This window comes from Mytilus galloprovincialis, chromosome 12 (genome assembly GCF_965363235.1).
Source record: "Mytilus galloprovincialis chromosome 12, xbMytGall1.hap1.1, whole genome shotgun sequence".
Classification (NCBI taxonomy): Eukaryota; Metazoa; Mollusca; class Bivalvia; order Mytilida; family Mytilidae; genus Mytilus; species Mytilus galloprovincialis.
The window spans coordinates 56,962,098-56,986,819 of record NC_134849.1 but is presented as its reverse complement, the minus strand read 5'-3'; the positions used below and the strand labels follow the sequence as shown (position 1 = coordinate 56,986,819).

The window sequence follows — 24,722 nt, the reverse complement described above, 5'->3', positions numbered from 1 at the left end:
TAAAATTAGGCTTCATGGGTGCTCATATAAATACCAAGAGAAAGGGATAGTTTGATCATTCATAGGTTTGAGAAATGGATATTTCAACTCTCCCACATACTGAATATCAGATGTAAGCTTCAAAGAAATACACGAAGGCTTGGTAGATTGATTGAAGTTTGTTATATACCGCAGCACACAGCATAGGACGTCTTGCAAGTAAAAGAGGGACGAAAGATACAAAAAGACAGTCAAACTTATAGATTGAAAATAAAACTGACAACGCCATGGCTAAAAATAAAAAGACAAACAGAAAAATACACTTAACGACTCCTTTGCGGTTGCAAAGCACTTTTATGTAAAATGATAATGTAATGAAACTATGACAATGTCATTTACACTGTTATAAACACCCACGTCCAACTTGTACAACAGAAAAGCTGATTGAATTCAAGACAATTTATCATTTTTGTTTATTTTGACATTTTAAGATACTAAGTACTAGTTTGAATTAGCGGAAAGAATTTTAGAGGTCTTTATTTCATAGAAGGTGAGTTTGGATTTCTTCTCAAGACAGGCACGGAAACTTCTGGCATATGCAAAGACCTTCTGACTATCATATAAAAAAAGATGTGGCAATGAGACAACTCTCCACAAGAGACCAAAATGACACAGAAATTAGCAACTATAAGTCACCGAACGGCCTTCAAAAATGAGCAAAGCCCATATCGCAAAGTAAGCTATACAAGGCCCCAAAATGACAAGGTAAAACAATTCATGCGAGAAAACTGAAGACCTTTTTTAGTTAAAAAAAATGAACAAATAACAAATATGTGACACATAAACAAACGACAATCACCGAATTATAAGCTCATGACTTGGGAAAGGCACATACATACAGAATGTGGCAGGGTTAAAATGTTAGCGGGATCCCAACCATTCCTCTTACCTGGGACTGTGGTTAACAGTTTAACATAAGAACGCACTATAATAATCAGTTGAAAAAGGCTTAACTCATCAGATGGACAAAAATAATAGACGGTTAACATTAACTTCATTATGAGTATTTTCGACCTTGGCGTCTTATTTTTTATTTGAATTACATATACGTCGTTGATGATCTAATCACTGTTACTTTTTACAAAATCAGCGTTCCCGTTAAACCTATTTCAAATTTTATCAAGATTTCTTCTCAAAATAAAAGCCATCTGTCTTAGCGGGCTTAGAATTCGACAAGATAACAGATCAATGCATTCAAGTGAATTTAAGTTTTATTGTGATTTTAAAGTACGATGTGTAAATTAATCTAAGCTTTAATGTGCCGCATAAGAATCCATATAAAGCAAGACAGTCCATCCGTTCAACACTTTCAATACTGCAACATTATAAAGAGATATTGATTTTCTATCACTTCAGTTTGATATAGGCGTGGCTATCCATCACTTTTATCCTATCCACTGTTCTTTATTATAAAGATTGGCGTGCGACGGTAGTCGAAATAATGTAATTTAAATAGGACACAGTTACATCAACATTAAAAGGTAATATACTTTATTGTGGAATCTGTGGCCTACTGATTCAAAATAAAATTGATTTCGACAAGTTGCTGTGCAACCGCTAAGGAGACGTTGAGTGTAATAGTACAGAAGACACAACATAAAAAACGAAAGACATTGAAAGAAATGGTTTAAACTACCGTAAGTCTATTGATGCAGTATGCGCTTGCTGTTCGGATTCGTATGTTCCTACAATAGTTACAAGAGTCTTCTGGTAAGTCTTTTATGTTTCTTAACCTGCCGAAAGCCAGTATTAGGCTAGATGAAGATGTTTGATAAGTAGGATGTTTTCCAACTTCTTCAGATTTTCGCGGATAAGGATTGACAATTTATAAAAAAAAAATTAACGTACCGTCAGCACAAACACAATAAAGTTGTGTTGAATATTTGTGTTTTTACTATTGTTAGTATAATCTCTGTAAAATCTTCATTTTTTTACATGCTATGTTGTGGTTATAAATGAATAAAATGATTGAAATGCTTAAAATGCAATATTTGACCGAACGTCAATGTTGTTATCCACATGTTTGGTGTGTTGAGTATTTTATTTTGCCATATGTGTAGGGACTTTCCGTTTTGAATTTTCCACGGAATTCGGTATTTTAGTTTTTTGACTTTTTTTTTATAACATTCTAACAACGTTATGGATCATTTCTGGACAAACACCTAATTATAAACGTGTAAAGATAGCACAACATCACAATTTTGATTTTTGCAAAAAAGAAGGGACAATAGAGTATTTATGCGGCCCAAATATTAACGATAATAACTGGAAATTTGAAAGTTGTCATATACATATTCGTAAATTTTTCCTTACTAAAATAAGGTACAAGGTACTAGCATTCAGCCAATTTCCCACATCTTACAAGTAAACGTGGCAAAAAACTGTTACTATATTGGTATATAATTTGTAAATTGTAATGATTTTCTTTGTTTTTCATCCAAATTTAAGTATATTTTAGATTGGAAAAGTATGTGCGCACCAAAGATTCTCATTAGAAATTACTATCAAACAAAGAATTTTCATCATTAGATTAATATAGGAATGCAATATTGAGTCTATTTAAACCAATGCTATGACCGATGATAGAACATTAAAATTTATGTGACTTGTCATACAGACAAAAAACTGAGGAAGAAGCAACTGAACTTGTAAAATATTGTTAAATGATTCCTACTGTGTATCTAAACTCTATGTCTTTTATAAACGATCTGTGAAATATCTGAAGTGGTCAATATAAGAATGAGGGAACAGTCATTGTTCAGTTCTTGTCAGTAATTTCCTCCATTATTGAACTACTACATGATTTCTGTGTAAAAGGATGCAACGGAACTAAAAATATGTTTTTTTTTAATGCTTTCAAACTTTGTCTGCATGTGCGTAGCTATTTGGTCGAATTTCGCTACACAACAAAAAATATATATATATGAACAAAGTAATCGACTACCTGTAATACACGCAATGTGCATCATTCCTAAATCCACAGCTAACCATTGGTTGAAAGTCTATTTATTCAATTCACATTGATTCGCAAATGAAAAGTATATTTGACATTTGATTTAAAGCAAACTGGTCTTACATTTGTCATATTTAGCCTTTCATTATATCAAGTTCTCTCTGTAGCGTTCACTTGATATGTGACACTACATTTTCTTTGAGTTTAAAACATTGTAAAACATCCGTAGAATTATAAACTGTCTATTATATATGTGTGCAAGTTAATTTAGATGCTTCATGATTTATTCAGTTATATCAATTTACGAATTTGTCAAAAATGAGATAGTTTCACCCATCATGTATGTGGTAAGCTTAAAAAAAATCATGGTGCAAGGCAACACAAAATATTCTTTAAAACTGCTGAGATACCTTCTAGTGCCAGTGGAATTAACGGATGTTAAAAGTCTAGTATCAACTGCACTAATAGTCTACACATATTCATATATTCACATGATTTAATAAACAACTGTCAATACTGACATCAAATTTTCTAAGTTTTTAGCAAAATGTTTCCTAGTACTTTCTAATGTCGTACACTTTGATATAAAATGATCAATATTTTTTTTGCTATCACATTAAATTTAAGATTTGGTAATGGATAAGCCATTACGGAAGGGTTTAGTGTGCGTTTTTGACCAATGACAGTCGATGCGTTACTCATTTGACAATTCTCATATTGCCAGATTACGATAAGCATCGTATAAAAGCAGATCAGTAATAATTTCCTTGTAACCGTATTTTTTTTAACTTTTCACAAAACTTCACTTAAGATGGAATAGAAAGTGGAAATACACGAACTTTATGTTTCGTTTCTAAAGGATTTGATTTACAGTTGTTACACAGTTTAAGAGGATTGGTTTTGACCACAACAAAAAGAGTCTGAAGCGGACGATAAAAAACCTTAATGTAAAGAAAAGTCATTTCAGAAAACAGTATTGCACATTTAGTTCAAGTATTCTATCTGCCATGTATAGCTTACCAACAACGAATATTGCAATTTACTAAACTTTGCTGTTTAATTTATCATGTGTAGATCATTTAATAATTGTATAATTCAACATTACCGAAGGTTTCTCCCTCCTTTGACAATTCTTGTCGTAAGTCTTCGGCTTGCTTCTCTGTCGATATTGATTTCCCCTTTATAAATCTATTAAAGATTGGATCCTCTGTAAATGAACATTCGCGACCAATCTGAAATAAGTTGCAACTTTTATTCAACAACAGTCTGTAGACGTCAATGTATAAATAGATAACATCCCCGGCTTGTCAATTGAGTTTTATATAGGTTAATTTATTTAGAAGTAAAAGTAACATTCGTTGAAGCTGTTTTTTTCTTTAACCTGATATTGCTACAGTCGATAATAAAGTCTAATTTGACTTCTACACGCCAAGTCCATCGATCTTACATATAACGCATACAATACAGCCATATGTAAAACCTGAAATTGAATGAAAAGGTAGAAGACATTCAACATTAGGGATAAAGAAAACATAAATCTTTTCTGCTTTATCTTTGTCCTGTTTGATTTGATGAACTCTACAGGGTTTCCTCTATGAATTTAAGCAACACTGTTGAAACATTAATTGTCAAAATGCGCTTCTGGAGAATTACAATTAATACCGCTAATGTTGTCATATCATATAACAAAAATTGTTAGCTAGAAGTTGCAAAACAAAGAGATTTTTTTTTCTACAGGGAAAATGAAACAATATTAAAACAGGGAGATGTTGTATGATTGCAAATGAGAAAACTATCCATTAAAGTTCAAACAAAGTGGATGTAAGCAATTACAGGCAACCGTACGCCCTTCAACAATATGACAAACCAATACCGTATGATCGTATATAATAGGTCCTGACATGAAAAATATGAATAAACTCAATTGAAAAATTATTACAAAACAATTTATGGAAAAATCAATATCAACGACAGCAACTAAACTACAGGCTCCTGACTTAAAACAAGCACATAACAAATGTGGCAGGGTAAAATAAGTTTGTGAGCGCCTTAACCTCCCCTACCCTGTGACATAGGTGCTACAGTACAACATAAGAACAAACTATAAAATCAGTTGAAAAAGGCTGAACTCATCAGATAGATACAAACAGAAATACATCTAGCAAAAACACAGAGTGGACGTAGATGGACACTTATAAGTCCTCTCAGCAAAAAGACACCAAGTACAGATCCGAGAGTACTCGCAGTTACTTCCAGCTAGTTTAAAGCCAATTATATCGAATAAAAAAAACTGTATCAAAGGCTAAAATATTAATCAGTTCACATCAAACATTCAATGGATACAGTGTAAAGAAATCATTAACACTTAGTGAAAAACATGACCTTCTACAATGCCAAACTATAGGTATAGATAGATTGTAGTACTGTGAAAGTATGTATGTGTAATATTTAGTATGGTTTTAATTTTCTGATAACAAAATCAATATTTATCCCAATACGAACAATTTTCAAAGATTTGATATTTGAATTTATAGGTTACTAGTTTAAAATAAGTTTATTTAAAGGATTGATAAGTTTACCCGGATCGTATCTAAATGTCCGGGCTCGGTTTACAACATACCCGCAAAAATTTAGATATTGCGCTATTCAGTTTGAAATAAGTTTTCTCAAAGTTCAGCAAAATTTGCATACTAAATCTTTGCATCTATTGAAGAATTTATCAAGGTTATAAGTTATTTGTGGTAACGAAATCCATGACCTCTTTTCTAAATGCGTGTTAAATTTAGTACGAACAAAACAAAATACATTTTGTCGACTGACAAAGTCGATCTTCACTTTGGTTAGTATTTAACAAAAAATATTTAACATATATTTGAGATGGCATAAGAAAGCCATTTGACGTTTAGATTTTATGACATTGTCTATTCTAAAATGCATTCTCGGCTCTTTATTTTAAAATTAAAGATTTGAAATACCCATCTAATTACAGAATACCTATCAGCTTATGAATCATATCATAGCCATGTATAATCTTAAAACGAAAACATAATATGTCATCTCTTCTATCGAAAACACATATGTTCTTATCATCGTGTTTGTCCTGGCAACTTTTTAAAGAGCTTGAATATCTCTTTCTGTATCTTTCAAGGATCAATGTAATTACTTTTATGGAGTTCATACTTTACATTATTGCATACTTAATTACCTTTGATAACTATTCATTGAAACTTGGAAACTTGGAAACTTTATCAGGACTGAGCGTTTAACAAATTATCTCTTTCAGTATAATTTGAAACCAAATCAAAACTGCAATCGCTGTTATTATGGCATTCGAAGAACAATTTCATACTTTCAATTTTTTTTATTAGAATTTTCATCAAACACATGTCAAATTACAAAAGCTTATGCCTCCTGGTGTAAAAACATACGATATAGTTACAGAGGAAGTAATGACGTTGTTAACGTTATAAGTTATATGGTTCGCTACTGACCCCCTACGGACCCATAGAGGGTTAGTAAAATCCATAGGGGGTGAGGCCTATGAAACAAATAAACTAATCATCGATACTCAACTTATCCAACTTGAAAACGAGTTTATGGACCCCTCTGTTTTAAAATGCCATTTGATTTGATTACGTAAGAAGATAATGTGTCCCAATTTTCATGAAAACGTAAATAGTGCATTTTTTTTTAAAGAAACAATGCAGCAAAAATGACGTTTTTTAACTACATCCGCGAATGTTTGATAAATATGAGTTATGTTAAAAACAAATTGAACAAATACAAAGGATATTTATGAAGGTAAGTCCAGAAAAGCGCCTCGGACGCATACAAATATTAAACGTGTTGTTTTCAATTGTTTATATAAAACAAAATTTACAAATAATTTAACCAAAAAAACAGCTTGTGTTTATCTTTTAAAAAGTTATGTATTTCTGTCGAAAGGAAAAATACGTCCATAAATCAGAATTTTAGCAAATAAAAACATTTGGACCTCATTTTACTACAAAAAGTAGCACATGAAGGGATATTTTTTTATTACATATTTTATTGAAACGGACAAAAAATATCCTATGTGCAAATTGTCAGCAAAATTTCAATATGGGATCAAAACTGTATCGTATGCCCTTAACAGCTGAAAGGATAGTTTTTGACAATATGGAAAATCAAAGCATCGATGATGCTTTGATATATATATGGTCTGCTATTTTTTTCTGACCATATTTTTTTCCAATAAGAATTTACCTTTTCATTTCAATAATTTTACTGTAATATATTTTTTTATATGCCATAGATAATAATATTTTCCAGAAAGAGGCCTTGAACATGCACTGTCTCAAAAAACATAGGTCCAAAAAGTATTAACTATTTTTTATCTAAATTTGTGTTCATTTAAATTCTTCATTAAGAAAATTCATTTTCTGTATTCATATAAAAATTTACCAATACCTAATGCTGAGATACTTCTATTTACTGTGAAATGGCAATATAATGGGATATAAATGGAGAACAAACAAATAAATTTTATTGCAGAAAATGCTCAGGTCAAAGCAAACCAATTATGTTTATCGTTTCAACAAAGGAGTTGGTCCAGTAAGGCCCCTTTTTGGCCCCAAAATATAGCAGTTTTACAAAATTGTTATTATGTAAACTTTCAGTTATTTATTAAAAAGTAGAATGCTTCGGCTACATAAATATGGACTGTTTTTGACAATACAATACGCATATATCGAGTACTAGCATCATTAAGTCATGCTGAATTACTGAAATCTTCACAATTTTAGCATATAGTTAAATTTTAGACGGTTTCCGTTTTAAATGAAAGGGGCCGCATTTGTGTTCATTCTTAATATCGAAATTTAAGTTGTATTTGATGATAATACATAACATATATAAAGATTGAGGATGAACACGGATGCGGCCACTGTCATTTTTGACAAAAAACATCTTAAAAGTGACATTTTGTGGCATATTTCATGTATAAGCTTGATTCCGTGCGTTTTTAAAGATTAAATCACTTTAATTCTTTCACATAAACTAATTAAATTAACCGAAATAGACACTTAAGTGTTCAAAAAGTGTCCAAAATCTTTCATCAGATGAACTTTAAATTTGAGGCCAAAATCGTCCTACTCCTTTCTAAGAATTGTAATCAATTAATTAGAATTTGAATATTGAACATATTATTTTCATTTTTGTCTTTTCTTTTAGCCGAATGATTAAATGTAGTGTAATACATTTGTATTTTATTTACTACTTAGTTTAAGAATTTCCCTCAGTTTTAGTTTCTAACCCGGATTTATTTTTTCTCCATTGATTTTTGAATTTTGAACAGCGGTATACTACTGTTGCCTTAATTTTTCGATTTAAAAAAAAAGGGTTGTTCGACCAATCTTTTCGTATTTTAAAAGCAAATAATATGGCAAAAGTTGTCAGTTGATGATTAAAATGATGAATAAACTTACTGCAAGTCAGAACAAAAATGTTTCTATAGTATACGGATGCCCCAATCACACTTTCATTTTCTATGTTAAGTGGACTATGAAATTGTGGTCAAAACTCTAATTTGACATTAAAATAACAAAGATCATATAATAGGGAACATGTGTACAAAGTGTCGAGTTGATTGGACTTCAACTTAATCAAACTACCTTGATCAATAACCTGAAGTGGGACAGACGGACGGACGAATGGACAGAAAAACATAATTCCCATAAATGGGGCATAAAACATTTGATGAGCTTCCTGATATGTCCCTAACTTAGTATTCTGCACCATCCCCAAAACCAGAGTGATCACATAAATCCAGGGTAAATAAAAAATAATGACATCGGTTTTGACTATCTTGTAAGCGTGATTGATTATTGTGTGTTTAAGTTCAATGTGTATCTAATTGTTGTGCTTTGTTGTTATATTTTATGTTTCTGTATTATCCAACACGATCAAGGTTTGAACGTTGTTTTCAATTTAGATTTGTATACATATCTTGTATTTTGTTGAAGAGAACAACGAGTAGCCCTTAGGATTGCGGGAATCCTGACTTGTATAAAGTAAATTTAGGACCGAGAACCGCGATATCATGTTGATCAACGACCTTAAAACATATGTAGTATTTATTTCAAACGTTCATCCTCATAACTACATTTTTTTTAAGAATCATACCTCTTCATTGAGCTTCGTACAGTCTAAAATTGCATGCATGAGTGTTATCTATTACCTGAGATATGTAAACGTCCAAGAGGTTATTTTCCTGCTGACAAATAATAAGTTGACAATTTGACAGTTGAAATCCCAACATTTGTCAGGGATTCTAATTTGAAGTCGTTCCTCAGTGTCAATATCAATAAAAGACTTACCGAGATATAACCCGGATCTTATATTATCGGTAGTTGTCTCAATCTCCAATTCACTAGGATATTTGAGATTGATGTACGTATTGAAATGTGGGTTATTAAATAACAGAAAATCATCAATATATTTGAAAGTCAAATTTAACTTCATATGATTACATAAACAAGTCCGACTTTATTGTTGCAAAATCAGCTTCAAATAAAATCGATTGTCTGCGGGATATCAATCCACTAAACTAAACAGATACGGTGTCGATCAATTAGTCAAGCATTTCGATGAACCTCGATGCATTTGTTGTCTAAATTACTTTGGTTCTTCACAGTGTAAGATTTTCATGATGTAAAACAAGGAATATGTTCTTCGATTTTCATTTTTGTAGAAAAAGATCCGTATATTGAGACAATGTAATATAACTTTAAAGTGAGCAAAGGGAATAAAAGTGTCAAAACTCATACAAATAACCAGAATTGATTTCAACATTGTACTTATGAACCCAATTTTATATAGTTAATATACGTTTATGGAATACATGTCATAATACACAGAGGAAATGTTCGGGCGGATCTACGCTTAGCATGCTGGTTGAATCTGAAAAAAATTCGACTGTCCCGAAATTGTTTAATTTAGATTTGTCAGGTGTACTACTTAACTGCCACAATCTCATTTGGTCATTTGAATGCTATCAATGTGATAATTGTAGAATAACGTTCGGTCAAAGTTTCTGAAAACGTGACAGAAAGAACTGCAATATATCGAAATCAGAGGAATCCCACCAAAAACTAGGGATGACCTCAGGTGCTCCGGAAGGGTAAGCAGATCCTGCTCCACATGTGGCACCCGTAGTGTTGCTTATGTTTATATCGAAATCGGAAAAAACAGAAACGCAGCGGATCTTCAGACCTTATTTTATTGATAAGAAAACCAAACAGCTCAAGTTAAAATGCTTTTCAAAATTAAAGAATGTATTTATTAGGACTGATGAACATATCAGAATATCGTTTTTAGGCTTTTTTTGAAAGTCAAGTAGATTATTATAACATTTGAAAAACTTGCATAAAAATAAGACACTCACCGTGCACATATGAGTTGATATGTCAGCAAGATCTATTTCTGTCCTGTGGTTGACATCTCCAGGATCAATCAAACGCACAGCTACCGAATGCGCTTCCGTTTTTTGAAGGAGAATATTAGATTCGTTTTTTGACTCTACAAAACAATTGTAAAGCATAACAACTACAAAAAATCGAATGAAATAATTGAACCGATATGAAATACAAACAGTTGACAATCATTTCATACAAAAACAAAAAAAAAACCCATTGAAACAAAAGTATGAGAAACATTTTTATATTTTGATTTTTGAATGTTCTTTGTAGAGTATCTATATGCCATTTTATTTTTCTTTGTTGAAATAGTTATTTGTTTTTATAATGATAAATATTATAATAAAATTGAGAATGGAGATGGGGAATGTGTCAAATAGACATCAACTCGAGCTTATAACAGACAACAGCAGAAGGTCACCAATAGGTCGTCGTCAATGCAGCGAGAAATTCCCGCACCCGGAGGCGTCCTTCAGCTGGCCCCTTAACAAATATATATACTAGTACAGTGATAATAAACGCCATACTGAACTCCAAATTATATACAAGAAACTTAAATTAAAAATTATCTTGCTTTTGTTAATATTTCTTTAATTTTTGTATTGTCCACCTGCATACCAAATAGCTTTGACTTACCATTAGTGGTTCACCATAAACTAAACCTAATCGCCGCCGCCCACGCCAGAAACAGCATACCTATGTCTCGCTTTTTGACTCCGTCAAGCGAGACAAAAATGAAGATGTTTTGCTTTATAGTAACGTTTGATTGATTAGCTGATATTGGAATGTTCAACCCACTTTAATATGAATAACTTTGATATCAAAGCAATTAGTATAAAACACCTACCTCCCAAATCTCCATGGGTATGTTTTTTAACATGAAACTTTTGTATCTCGCCCAATAACTTATAAAAAAAATAGTGAAAAAATCGTCTTCCGCGATCTTCAACACTATTTCTTATGCAGGCCAAACGCTTTGTTAAGTCAGTCATTGATATACCTAAGAATAAAGAAACAAGAATTAAAATGAAAAGAAATACCAAATATATACGTGTCAGCTGCAAACGTCCTCAATCTTTTTTTATTGTTACAAAGCAATACATAATTATCTAATGTACATACTATAAAAACATAATAATGATATAATACAGATAACATAAAAATATCCGTTTTTTTTTTGTATTAAACACATATTTTTCTAGAACATTATAATATATTAGTTATAACTTCTGACTAAAAAAATTGTTCTAAACTCTATCGATTCTGTCTTAGCATTAAAATATTACAATGCATCTGCAGTAAATTCACAGAACTCCAGTGTCTTTCATTTTCAACTAAAGGCGATAAGGAGCGAAGAATATATTACCAGGCATAACTATAGAATACATATAGTTAGTTTAAAAACGATAATATTTTTTTAAATATATATAAAATGTTGTCAATATACACAAACATTTATGCAAATAGAAAACTCTCTAAAATCAGTTTTTTCTCACATTAAAACTCATTTATCAGAATTGAAGCCATTAAGAAATCACTGCATATACTCTAAGTTTTTCTTTACTGTACATTTATACCCCCTCCCCTGTTTCAATTTTTAAAAGAGTTTGAAAACAAGACTTTAAATATTGCCTGCTTATCCTATTTGCATATTTTCTGATATAAAATGGTCACTTTATAAATTTTCTGTTTACAAAACTTTGAATTTTTCGAAAAACTAAGGATTTTCTTACCCCAGGAGTAGATTACCTTAGCCATATTTGGCACAACTTTTAGGAATTTTTGATCCTCAATGCTCTTCAACTTTATATTTATTTGGCTTTATAACTATTTTGATCTGAGCGTCACTGATTAGTCTTATGTAGACGAAACGCGCGTCTGGCGTATAAAATTATAATCCTGGTACTTTTGATAACTAATTAAAACCATTTTGATTACATATTAAAAGCATATCAGAATACTATAAATGTAATGTTTAGCAGTCAATCATTACAACATTCAAGATTACATAAGATCCAATCCTGCCTCTGTCACCGTTCCACATCTTACTGTATGCCTATTTGTCAATTAAAGTTCACATTTTCTGTCTCAAATGGTCAAATTAGAATTCTTGTCACAACAGTATCTTCTGTAACCATATATCTGACATACATATATATATATTGTACAAATTAAGACAACAATTGTGTCTTTCAGTAAATTTTGATATTTGAGAAAATTACATCAAATTATTACTTTGATAAAATAATATTCAATAATTTATCTTTAATTCAAATCGCTTTCAAGATTTTATTTGTACTACAACCACTTCACTTGTACTTTGGTGGATAGTTGTCTCATTATCAAACATGCTTCCTCTCTAAGGAGAGGGGGTTTTAGTATCACGGACAAAAATAAATCAGTCATTCTATAAAAAACGGTAAAAAATCGGCTGTACTATAATTGACAAAAGAGAGGAAGCCCTTACTCAATTCAAAGAGACAAATTTCATTTCGAATTAACCTCTTGTATACCAATGTTGACCAATGAAACTATTTAGAAAAATTACATTTTGCGGTATCGGACTTCATCTGGATTCTGTGCCAGTCTAGATGACTTCAAAATACTTTTGAAGTAATAAGTACAAATTCGGAAAAAATGTAGGCCAAAAATGTTTACCTAAATTGTAAGTGACAAACGTATTTTATTCTAGCATATGAACAATCTTTAAAAACGTAGTTATCTATAATACAATTAACGGTACCAATTTTCTTGAACTATATGTGCATTTCGACAATACATGTCTCTTCAGTGATGCTCGTGGCCAGTAGTCTGCAATAATTTAGTTAACATGCAAAAATTATCCGAACAATTTTGATTGCGATATCATAACCGTATCATATCGAGACGTTTGTAAGGTGTATAGATGAGATAATATTTGTTTTTTTTGCTAATTTCGCATTACATGTATCTATAAAAGAATCATAATACTGATATAATTCTTAATTATTTTTTATATTTATCTTTCACTTTGATTTGTTGTTAGAATATCCAAGAAGATTAAATCTAGTCGATAATCATATCCCGATCTCGCGCTACCAGTTGAACAACTTCTGCAATTATCGGATAAACGAAGACCATCCTATATTATTATTTGGTCAACGTTAGCTACAATTGTTTACTTTTATAAGAGTGTATACAAATCATTATATCTTATTTTGCACTTACAGGGAAATATCAATTCCATGTATATTTCGTAATAGTAGTCAGTTTCTTTTATAGTAAAAATCCGTGGTAAGCCACTGCCCCTGAACTTGACCATAGTTTCCAATTCTCTTTTGGCTTTGAATTTATCTTTTCTGCTAATCTGAAATATTCGGTACAAAACAAGGTTATAAACAGACACAAATGAATGGTATATATATATAGAAACATTTCCACCTTAGAATAAATGAAATGAACAGAATTATCAAACAGATAACCAACATCAACACGCAATTAATCATTGAGATATGTATGAAAATCACAAAAATACTATTAGCTGTGCTTTGCTTTGCTAAATTGGGAAGCTAGTAAATTTACTATAACTCGACGACAAAAGTCAGGACAAATTATAGAGATTATTACGCTCATTCGTCCTTTCTCAGCAGAACTTTTAAGAAAACAAAAGCAGAATAAACCAAGTGGATATTAACAGTAAAAAAATCTTACAATACCGTGCCAAAAAAAGAACAAAAAAGAAAACCACAAAAAGAGGAAACAAACCAAAAGAATATTCCACAGATTATTTCCGATTAAGCAAGCACCACCTTAATAATTGCATGGGGAGGGAGGGGGACTCGGATGCTCCATGAGCGTTAGCAGGTCCTGCTCACTGGCACCCGGCGTGTTGCACATACACGTATAGATCTGGTGATAAGTATCATATATCATCAGGGAATCTTGTATTCGTGATTTCGAAATATTTACAGAGAGCAATTTCACTTGGTTTTAACTACCCATGCAAAAAATGTAATCATAGATTTGCAAATCAATAAAATGTCAATAATATATTTGTTTTAACTTATTTTTACGTAATTAAGCCAAATTGACTGCCACTTTTTCTCACTCAAGGGACAATGCATAGGCACCACAAATCAGTATTTTTAACAAGCCTGTTTTCTTAACAAAAATATTATAATTTCAATTTTTTGACAATCAGTTTCACACAAACATGTGCAAACCAATAGGTATTAAATCAAAACACAAATATCATTTTGAAGATAAGATGTATTGATGCATATTCATTGAAATACTTATGAATAATTTCATTAGATCTGAAATTAATTCGTCTTCTGAGAAGAACATTGTTTCTGAAAAGTTCTATTGTTAAAAGAACAATTTGTAAACCAATCTTATTAGACATTGAGCCCAATTTCGTTTGCTATTTAATGTCATACAAGTGTGAGATTTAGCTAGCTATAAACCAGGTTTAATCCATCATTTTCTATTTAAGGTATATATGTACCAAGTTACGAATATGACAGTTGTTTTGCATTCGTTTGATGTGGTTGAGCTTTTAATTTGGCCATTCTGGGACCTTTCGTAAAATTTTCCTTCGTATTTTGTTTTATTTTACTCTTATAAAATACCCCCTTTTTTCGAGGCAAAAAGGAGACAACTTCAGATTGAAATATCTATTGCATTATCGAATGTTCTACTTCTTTGTTTTGTTTATAATTATCCACATTTGATATTCAACAGTTCTGATTTGAACTAAATAGTAGAATGTCTCACCCTTATCCATGAATTTCCTGTTTTTGTCATGTCTATAATATAAATGAATATTTAGATTTTTATAATAAAAATAAGTTAATATAAAAAATATGATTTATGATTAAATACTAATAAAAATTTACGAATTAATTTAAGATTCTTAAAAATTAGTCATAATGTGCAAACTTACATTGCAATTGCTTTATTTCATATTATCAAAATCATATATTTCTAAATTGCTAAATAGTAAATGTTTTTCTGTAAATATATATTTTTAAATAATAAAAAACAAAGATCAATTTATAGAATATGACAACAAATATGTAGAAAAAGTCACAGCAATTACTTAATAAAAATGTTTATTAGGAAGTAAATATTTTTTAATACTTCAGAAGGTTTTAATAATGAGAAAGACAACTAGATTTGCTCTTGTAATAAATAGCGGATGACACCCTTCCCACATTGCCTCTGAACTGCAGCCATTTTGTATAAACAGCTAATGTACACAAAGACATAAGAATGTATTACTCTGTAAATTTTCATCAAATTTGAATCATTTTTCTTTTTTTCAGTTTCCATGGCAACGGCGGCCATTTTGGAAATTCTGAAATCATAAGTCTTATCTCCAATTGTAAGTTACCATCAATTGTAAGTTTCATTAAGTCTGGACTATTTTTTTGTTGTTGATATTTTTGCTGTTTCCATGGTAACGGTGTCCATTTCGAAAATTCCAACAACAGTTACCACATTGACTTATGCCATGTTACATATTCATGATGTTTCTTTGAGTTTGGTCTGATATTCCTCAAGAAAATGAAGCTTTGACCGTTTTTCCCGTAGGGTCAATGTTAAACTTTTTTTCAGTTTCCATGGTAAGGCAGCCCTTTTGCAGAAGCTAAGTACCTCGGGGCAAAACTGCCAACATTTACATAAAGTTTCATTAGGCTGGCTCTTATAACGAAAGTTTAAGAATCCTGATTATTTACATTTGATTAGTTTCCATGATCACGGCAGGCATCATGATGATGATGCGATACCCCGATTGCACAATTTCATATAGTGGTCCTTATTATGGTATAGTTCCATCAATATTGTTTAAGCCAATTCTGAGAAATAGCATGGACAAAAAAGTGAGGAAGAATAAATATATGAAAAAAGAAACGAACAATAACAATATGTCACCCCAACTCCGTTAAGGGTGCCATAATGATAATAAAAAATGAAACGTAGAATAATAATACGTCACCCCAACTCCGTAGAGGGTGCCATAAAAACAAACGTAGAATAACATTACGTCATCCCAACGCCGTTGAGGGTGCCATAATTATAAAACGAAATAAGAATTGAGCAAAAACAATAAGTCTCAAAACTTTCTTTGGGAGACTTAAAAACACAAAATAAGACACTTACTGTTTTGAAGGCGACATCCTTCGAATATCCGTCCGTCAAATGTGCACATTCACCACTTGCACCTTTACCTAAGGTACCTTTTGAATGCATTTCCACAAATGGAACCTGCAAATTAAATATGCATTCATCTAAGATATTTTTTTCCTTTTTAAACATTTTTCTTTTCAGATTAAGAAAAGTGTAGAATGCAAAGTAATAAATACGCGAATATTTTGGTTAAATTAAAGGAAAAGAATAACAATACCATTAATCCGAAAAAGGCAGCCATGTCAGTATGGCTGATTAGTTGACCTAGTTTAAAACCTAACAATTGTCTAACAAACAAACAAAAATAATTGAAATTAAAGAACCCTAGTGAGCACGCTCACATACCCCACGTCCCCACATTGATGTTGGAGAAATTAAATAAGTGTAAGAAAAACAAATTGTATAAGAAAAATTAATTTCCTGCCAATATGCACATCTAAATAGTATGTCCTTATTATCTACAAAATTTCATGAAATCCTGTTGTGTGGTTTCAAAGGAGTTGAGATGACAAACTGTTGGAGAAGTACATTGAAGCAAATTAGTTCAAAGGGGCGTAACTCCTAGAAAAAAATTGAATTGCAATTTCCCGTCGATATGCACAACTACATAGTATGTCCTTATTATCTGAAAAGGTTTCGTGAAATTCTGATGTGTGGTTTGAGAGGAGTTGCAATGACAAACTGTTGCGGTAGCACATTAAAGTAAATCAGTTCAAAGGGGCGTAACTCCTAGAAAAAAAATTAAATCACAATTTCCCGTTGATATGCACAACTACATAGTATGTCCTTATTATCTGAAAAGGTTTCGTGAAATTTTGTTGTGTGGTTTGAGAGGAGTTGCGATGACAAAATGTTGCAGTAGTACATTAAAGTAAATCAGTTCAAAGGGGCGTAACTCCTAGAAAATAAATTGAATCGCAATTTCCCGTCGATATGCACAACTACATAGTATGTCCTTATTATCTGAAAAGGTTTCGTGAAATTTTGTTGTGTGGTTTGAGAGGAGTTGCGATGACAAAATGTTGCAGTAGTACATTAAAGTAAATCAGTTCAAAGGGGCGTAACTCCTAGAAAATAAATTGAATCGCAATTTCCCGTCGATATGCACAACTACATAGTATGTCCTTATTATCTGAAAAGGTTTCGTGAAATTCTGTTGTGTAGTTTGAGAGGAGTTGCGATGACAAACTATTGCGGTAGAACATTAAAGTAAATAAGTTCAAAGGGGCGTAACTCCTAGAAAAAAAAATTGAAACGCAATTTCCCGTCGATATGCACAACTACATAGTATGTCCTTATTATCTGAAAAGGTTTCGTGAAATTCTGTTGTGTGGTTTAAGAGGAGCTGCGATGACAAGAAACAGGACTGACGGACGGACGGACTGACGGACGGACTGACGGACGGACGGACTGACAGACGGACGGACGGACGGGTCAAAACATTATACCCTCCGCAACTCGTTGCGTGGGGTATAAATATGTAAATTATTAGTGATAGACTCGCATTGTATAATATTATACTAATAGATTTAAGAAGCATATATCTTAATCTTAAATAAAATACCAAATAAGCTTAAGTAAAAAAAACATATTTTTTTTTTTTTGTACTAGTTTACCTACTAGTCACACTTAATCTTATACGTGTTTCTCGTTTTTATATAAATACGACCGTTGGTTTTCCCGTTTGAATGGTTTTACACTAGTAATGTTCGGTTCATTTATAGCTTGTTGTTCGGTGTGAGCCAAGGTTCCGTGTTGAATGCCGTACGTACCTTGACGTTTCTTTAAATTGTTATTTGGATGGAAAGTTGTCTCATTGATACCCATACCACATCTTCCTATATCTATTAACCACAAAATTTTATTTTAAAAGTTATGAGTTTCTATTTTTGTTTTAAATATTTCACAGTGGTATCTAACCATAGCTTTGTTTGAACTTGTCTATTAACTTTTGACCTTGAATATTTATATCTTATAATTATATTAACTATGTATTTGCATTCAGGCATCGCAGATCACATTTTTTTCGTTCATATTGTGTTGATTTACGTTTTTTAGATTGAGTTAAGCCTTTCAATTGATATTTTATCGTTTGTTTTTCTATGTTGTGATGTTACACTATTGTTTAGAAAAAGGGAGAAGGTTTGGTTCCATTAAAACGTTTAATCCCGCTGAAAATGTTTGCGTCTGTCCTAAGTCAGGAATCTGCTGTACAGTATATGTCGTTTGTTTATGTAATTTACATGTGTTTCTCGTTTCTTGTTTTTTTTATATAGATTAGACCGTTGGTTTTCTCGTTTGAATGGTTTTACACTAGCAAGTTTTGGGTCCGTTATAGCTTGTTATTTGGTGTGAGCCAGGGCTCCGTAATGAAGGCCGTACCTTGACCCATAATGGTTTACTTTTATAAATTGTTATTTGGATGCAGAGTTGTGTCATTTGAACTCATACCAAATCGTTCTATATATATATATATATATATATTTAACACTGGGTTAAGAATATAAAGATGACATCAAGAGGTCGTTATAGAAGTGTTGTTTAAATCTATTATGATGATTCGTAATTATCGGGTATTTCCATATCTATGATCCTGTCATTTTACCATTAAAATGTTCCAATTGTACAGTTGGATTTAATTACCCTATCGGAGATCAATCACATTGATAGGTATGTGTAATTCACGCAGCCTTACATAATCACTGGGGTAAAGCTGATGACCGTAACTGCATTCACGGTCATCCCAAGATGTTGGATGAAAAATTAGGTCAGTATTTGCATTGTCTGTTTAAGTGTTTCTAAAGCATTTTCTTTACAAAGCATACATTGGTACGATGTAAATGTATAAAAGAATCACACGGAAATCACATATTACTACCAAGAAATGTGTATTAAACAGGAAATTGGATTTGAAAAAATCGCTAAGATGACCGTAAATCGTAAGTAAAATATTTTCAAGATGACCGTAACATAAAACAAGGATGACCGTGATTGGTAAAAAGATGACAGTAATTTGTAAAGGATGACCGTAATTTAAATATCCGTATTTGTATTACCTTTTTTGTATCAAATAATTAATAATTGTGTTGGTATAAAACGTATTTATAAGACTGCATTATCCTATAGGTAGAAGAAAATAAGACTTGCTTCAAATACATAGTTCACCAACTGTATTAAATCGTATCCGAATGTAAGAGGAATCTTTCTAGCTTTGAACATGAGCTATCTTGTAAACAATGTGCTTACTATGTAAACATTTTAACCTGCCTGTAACTTATAACCAAAGGAAACAGGTGTATATATGTTGCACCTGCTTTGCACGATAGTGTTGCATATATATCTAAATTATACAAGTGAAAACCAAATAATAAATTTAGAAGAACTAACTATAGCATTCAAAAGATGTTCCTTTAATTTTAAAATCAGTGGCGATTATGTCCAAGAAGGGTGTCCAACGGAATTAAAAATGAACTTTATTAGGTCGTTAGTTTTCTCGTTTGAATTTCTTTTACATTGTTATTTAGGGGGCCTTTTATACTGACTATGCGGTATGTACTTTGCTCATTGATGAAGACCGTCCGGTGACCTATAGTTGTTGATTTTTGTGTCATTTTGGTCTCCAGTGGAGAATTGTCTTTTGGAGAGTTGTCTAATTAGCAATTATACCACATCTTTTTTTATATTTATGAACTATTGCCAAATATTGAAGCAAAACTAAAGAGATAGGGCGATACGAAGACTTCATTTCCGTATTGAAATCCTTATCTAATAGAATATTTTATACTGAACATATTGCTTTTCATTTGTTACGGAAGGTTTAATCTCAGTCAAATCAACTGAATGCCGAATAAATTTTGCAGTTCCATCGGATCCGGTGTTGTCAATAGACTGTTTGTATTCAAGGCAGATGTTAAGATTTTAATCTGATTCCGCTGGATAATCTTATGCTTAATCAATGTTTTTGTTTTCTTCAACTTTTCGTCGCATCGCTGTCAATTTGTATTATATTCTTCCCTACACAGTTTGGAGTTATACAAGGAGATAACACAAGTCCTAACCTGTTTAAGATTTTCATCAATGACCTTCCCAACTATTTGGAAAAATCTCTAGACCATGTAAATATTAATAGGCATATTATCTCTAAATAAACTAGTACTGTATGCATGTTTTTGAGCATGCTACTAAGCTTTTACTCTATATGGAAGGGAAATTTGGAGCTCATTCAATCCCTTGATAGCAAAATTTAGATATGGAAACCAACTAATTTGCATGGATAAAATGTATTCAAATTTAACTTGTGAAAAGCTACACAGTAAATTTTGTAAATTCATTCTGGTCGGCACAAATAAAAACACAAATTGTGCAGCCTTATTTTAACTTGGTCGGTTTCCACTGTACTTTTAATTAGTGAGGTCTGTTTTGAATTATTGGCTTAGACTAAAAAATAAGAATAATTTCCTTTATTACAAGATGCATACCAGCATTCAAATCTCTATATTCTCAGTATAAATCGTCATGGTGTAGCTTTCTCCAACACATTTAAAAAACTCTTCCTGGTTTTGCAAATCTAAATGATGGGGAAAATATTTCAAATAATACCATTAGGAAAATATTGAAAGAGACGTGCATACAAATTTTGGAAGGATCAACTGGTCAAGAAATCAGAAGGAGAGCTCTGCACTTATGTGACAGTTAAGGATAATTATGGTTTCGAAAAGTATCTATATAAATATCTTAACAAAATTTTAGCGTAGGATATCATTAAAAAAATTGAGGGTGTCATCTCACCACTTGCAGATTAAAAAAGAACGATACCAGGGTACTCCTCCAAACCTTAGACCGTATGTCAGCAATGTAATTCTAGTAATATTGAAAATGAAGTTCATTTTCTCTTTTATTGCACAAAATATAACGAAGACAGAAACTTTTTATATCACATCTGAATCATGTTCCAATTTCATTAACTTAAATTCCCAAGAGAAATTGCTACGGCTGCTGTCTTGTGAGAACTCAACTGTATGAAAAGAGTTGTGTATATTCTTGGTTAAACACTGCAAATAGCAGATTTATATTCCATGTTTCGCAAAATTAGTTATTGTTGTTATTTAAAAAAAATATTTTTTAAGTGACAGGATTCAGTTTCTCTATTTATTTGTGTTCATCTGCTTCTGACACGAGGAGGATTGCTGTTATTGCCTATCGCAATCAACAGTATATCCTACAGCACCGTCCCTTGAATTGGTGTCTCCTATACAGATGAACAAATTTATTGTCATTTGTCTATTATAATATCTGTCACGTTATATAATTTTCAATGTTTGTTGCATATACTTTCATTATTGGTAATTGTATAAATGCCCGCTTTGGGACCCTGATTAGAAAAAATAAAATATTTGATTTGTATTCCAATTTTAACGTTGTTATCAATAAATAATTTTTTTTTTTTATGTTATTTCTTCATAGACAGAAAAAAAATATTACAGTCATTCTTTAAATATCTAATTATTTACGAGAAATATGCAATTTACTATCATTGTCATAAACTCTAAATACGGCAAATAGTTGAAAAGAAATTGATAAAACATATTTATAACCAATAAAAGAACCCCTATTGAGACAAACTCGACAAACAGTTATGAATACAAATATGAATTTTTCTTAGAATTGACGGTCATCCTTTAAAAGTTACGGTCATCCTTAACAATTTACGGTCATCTTTTAACCAATTACGGTCAGCCTTGTTATGAATCGCTAATCCTGTTACGGTCATCCTAGCGAATTTTTCAAATCCAAATTCCCGTTTTATACACGTTCCTCGGTAGATATCTGTGACATCCGTGTGAATCTTTTATATATTTACATCGTATCAAAGTTTGCTTTGTAAAGAAAATGATGAAGAAACACCTTAACAGACAATAAAAAAACTGACCTAATTTTTCATCCGACATCTTGGGATGACCGTGAATGCAGTTACGGTCATCAGCTTTACCCCAGTGATAATGTATGTAGCGTTGTGATAGCTTCTTTTTTTTTATATATATATTTATCATTATCTTCGTAGTTTTATAATCCTGGTATCTTTGATACAATTTTAAGAAAATGTTATTGCATGTTTTACTTCCGCATTTTGTCCATTACCGTATCATCTTTGTTTGCGTTTATTGCTTTTAATATAAATCATGCCAAGGTTTGTCTTTGTTTAAATTATGTTTAATATTTGTCAATAATTTAATATTTGTCATATAAGGGACATATATAGCTTGCGCGGACATATTATAGCTAGTTTACATCATTTCATCTGGTGGTAAGGTGTCTCACTGGCAATCATATCGAATGTATTTATTTTTCTATGACATATATATTCTCTATTACCGTCAAACTTGGTTTTGGGATAAAATAATAACCAATGATAATAAAAAATAACGAGTGTTTAAATATTAGCCTATTAGGTGATTTAAGGTAATTTACCTTGTACTTGTCTTCTGAGGAATCAATTGTATTACCTCCTGATATGGTCTGGCTGAAATATCATGTTTTATAAGTTAAGTGTAATGAATAACAATTTTGATTCATAAGTGTTAATAAATCGGGAAAAAAATATAACCGATTAAATATTTAAAAATATAGAGCATACATTGCCATTACAGATAATCTTCAATGTATATAGCGGAAATTCACAGAACAAAATGAAGAAATTAAAAATTTTACCTACTTTTTTTTAGATTATTCAAATATCCATGGGCTTTTTTTTATGAATACTTTATCGTGTGTTTTCCTATGTTGTGATGTTATGCTATTGTTTCAGAAAAAGGGAGAAGGTTTGGATCCATTAAAACGTTTAATACCGCTGCAAATGTTTGCACCTGTCCTAAGTCAGGAATCTGATGAACGGTAGTTGTCGTTTGTTCATGTAATGTATACGTGTTTTTCGTTTTTTTTATATAGATTAGACCGTTGGTTTTCCCGTTTGAATAGTTTTACATTAGTAATTTTGAGGCCCTTTATAGCTTGTTATTCTGTGTGAGTCAGGGCTCTGTGTTGAAGGCCGTACATTGACCTATAATGGTTTACTTTTTAAAAAAAATTATATTTGGATGGAGAGTTGTCTCATTGGCACTCACACCACATCTTCCTATATCTATTTCATTTTCATGCGAATATTTAGTTTGAAATGTTATACTAGCTACTCAGGCTGGATTCAGTATTGTACAACGGTTGTAATTCTATCGACTTATATTTACAATCATGAATCGGACGTATTAAGCATACCAACTTCACTTTTGACTGTAAAAACTTTTTGTTATATACATACTGAAAAAGACACGATAAAATCTATAAAAATCATCACACTCTTACTTTCACAGGAGCATTCACTGCCAAATTTATGTTGACCGATCTGACTGGAATTCTCAGTTTAAACATACAAGACCTTATATTCAATTTACAGAAAGAAACTGTGAATAATGCATTGACTCGTTATAAATTACCAACATTTCGTGCGTACTATAGACTAGATACCTTTTGTCAGATGATTCTATATAAACAAAACTATAACAAGTGAGACTGCAAGCTACTGGTGACTGATGATACTCCCGCCAAAATACTTGACGGTAAACAGGAAGTGGTTGCGTGATAAGAAAAATGTCAGAACATTTTTCAACTCGAATGTCATGTTTAAATAATGTATGTGTTCGATAAAATAGAAGTTGTTGAGTGATGAATCTGAAAACGCGTCACACGGTAAAGCTGACTTATTGACCCTGAAACCAAATTTCAAAAATCCTTGTAATGTAGTTACTGATAAAGATGTGACGAAAAAGTTACTTATGAGACGATTTGTCTAGGTCTGTATGATGTCGTGTCATAGCTTTTTTTTACCTGTAATGATTTTTCGTATGCCTTTTTTCTATTGCCAACTTTTCGATTTAATCTATGACTATGTTGACGCATTAAACAGGTGTACATGTACGTCTATGGAATATTGACACATGCTTTTGATGCGTTTGAAAAGAAGAAAACGATCCCTGTTTCACAGACGTACTAAACACCATATTTTATCTTCGGGATTTTTGATGAATTGAATCTGCTGGCTCTTCATCGTCCAG

At 31.6% G+C, this 24,722-nt stretch overlaps 1 protein-coding gene across 1 annotated transcript in view; it reads right to left on the bottom strand.

Moving 5' to 3' along the window:
• Nucleotides 1-24,722, bottom strand: part of LOC143054332 (uncharacterized) — a 56,079-nt gene that overhangs the window by 7,499 nt on the left and 23,858 nt on the right. Inside the window, exons 6-11 of the mRNA XM_076227312.1 lie at nt 23,086-23,137; nt 16,591-16,695; nt 13,654-13,792; nt 11,294-11,446; nt 10,416-10,549; nt 4,098-4,224 (exon numbers count right to left, since the gene is read on the bottom strand). Coding sequence (XP_076083427.1) covers nt 4,098-4,224; nt 10,416-10,549; nt 11,294-11,446; nt 13,654-13,792; nt 16,591-16,695; nt 23,086-23,137 — 710 coding nt within the window. The remainder of the gene's footprint in view (nt 1-4,097; nt 4,225-10,415; nt 10,550-11,293; nt 11,447-13,653; nt 13,793-16,590; nt 16,696-23,085; nt 23,138-24,722) is intronic.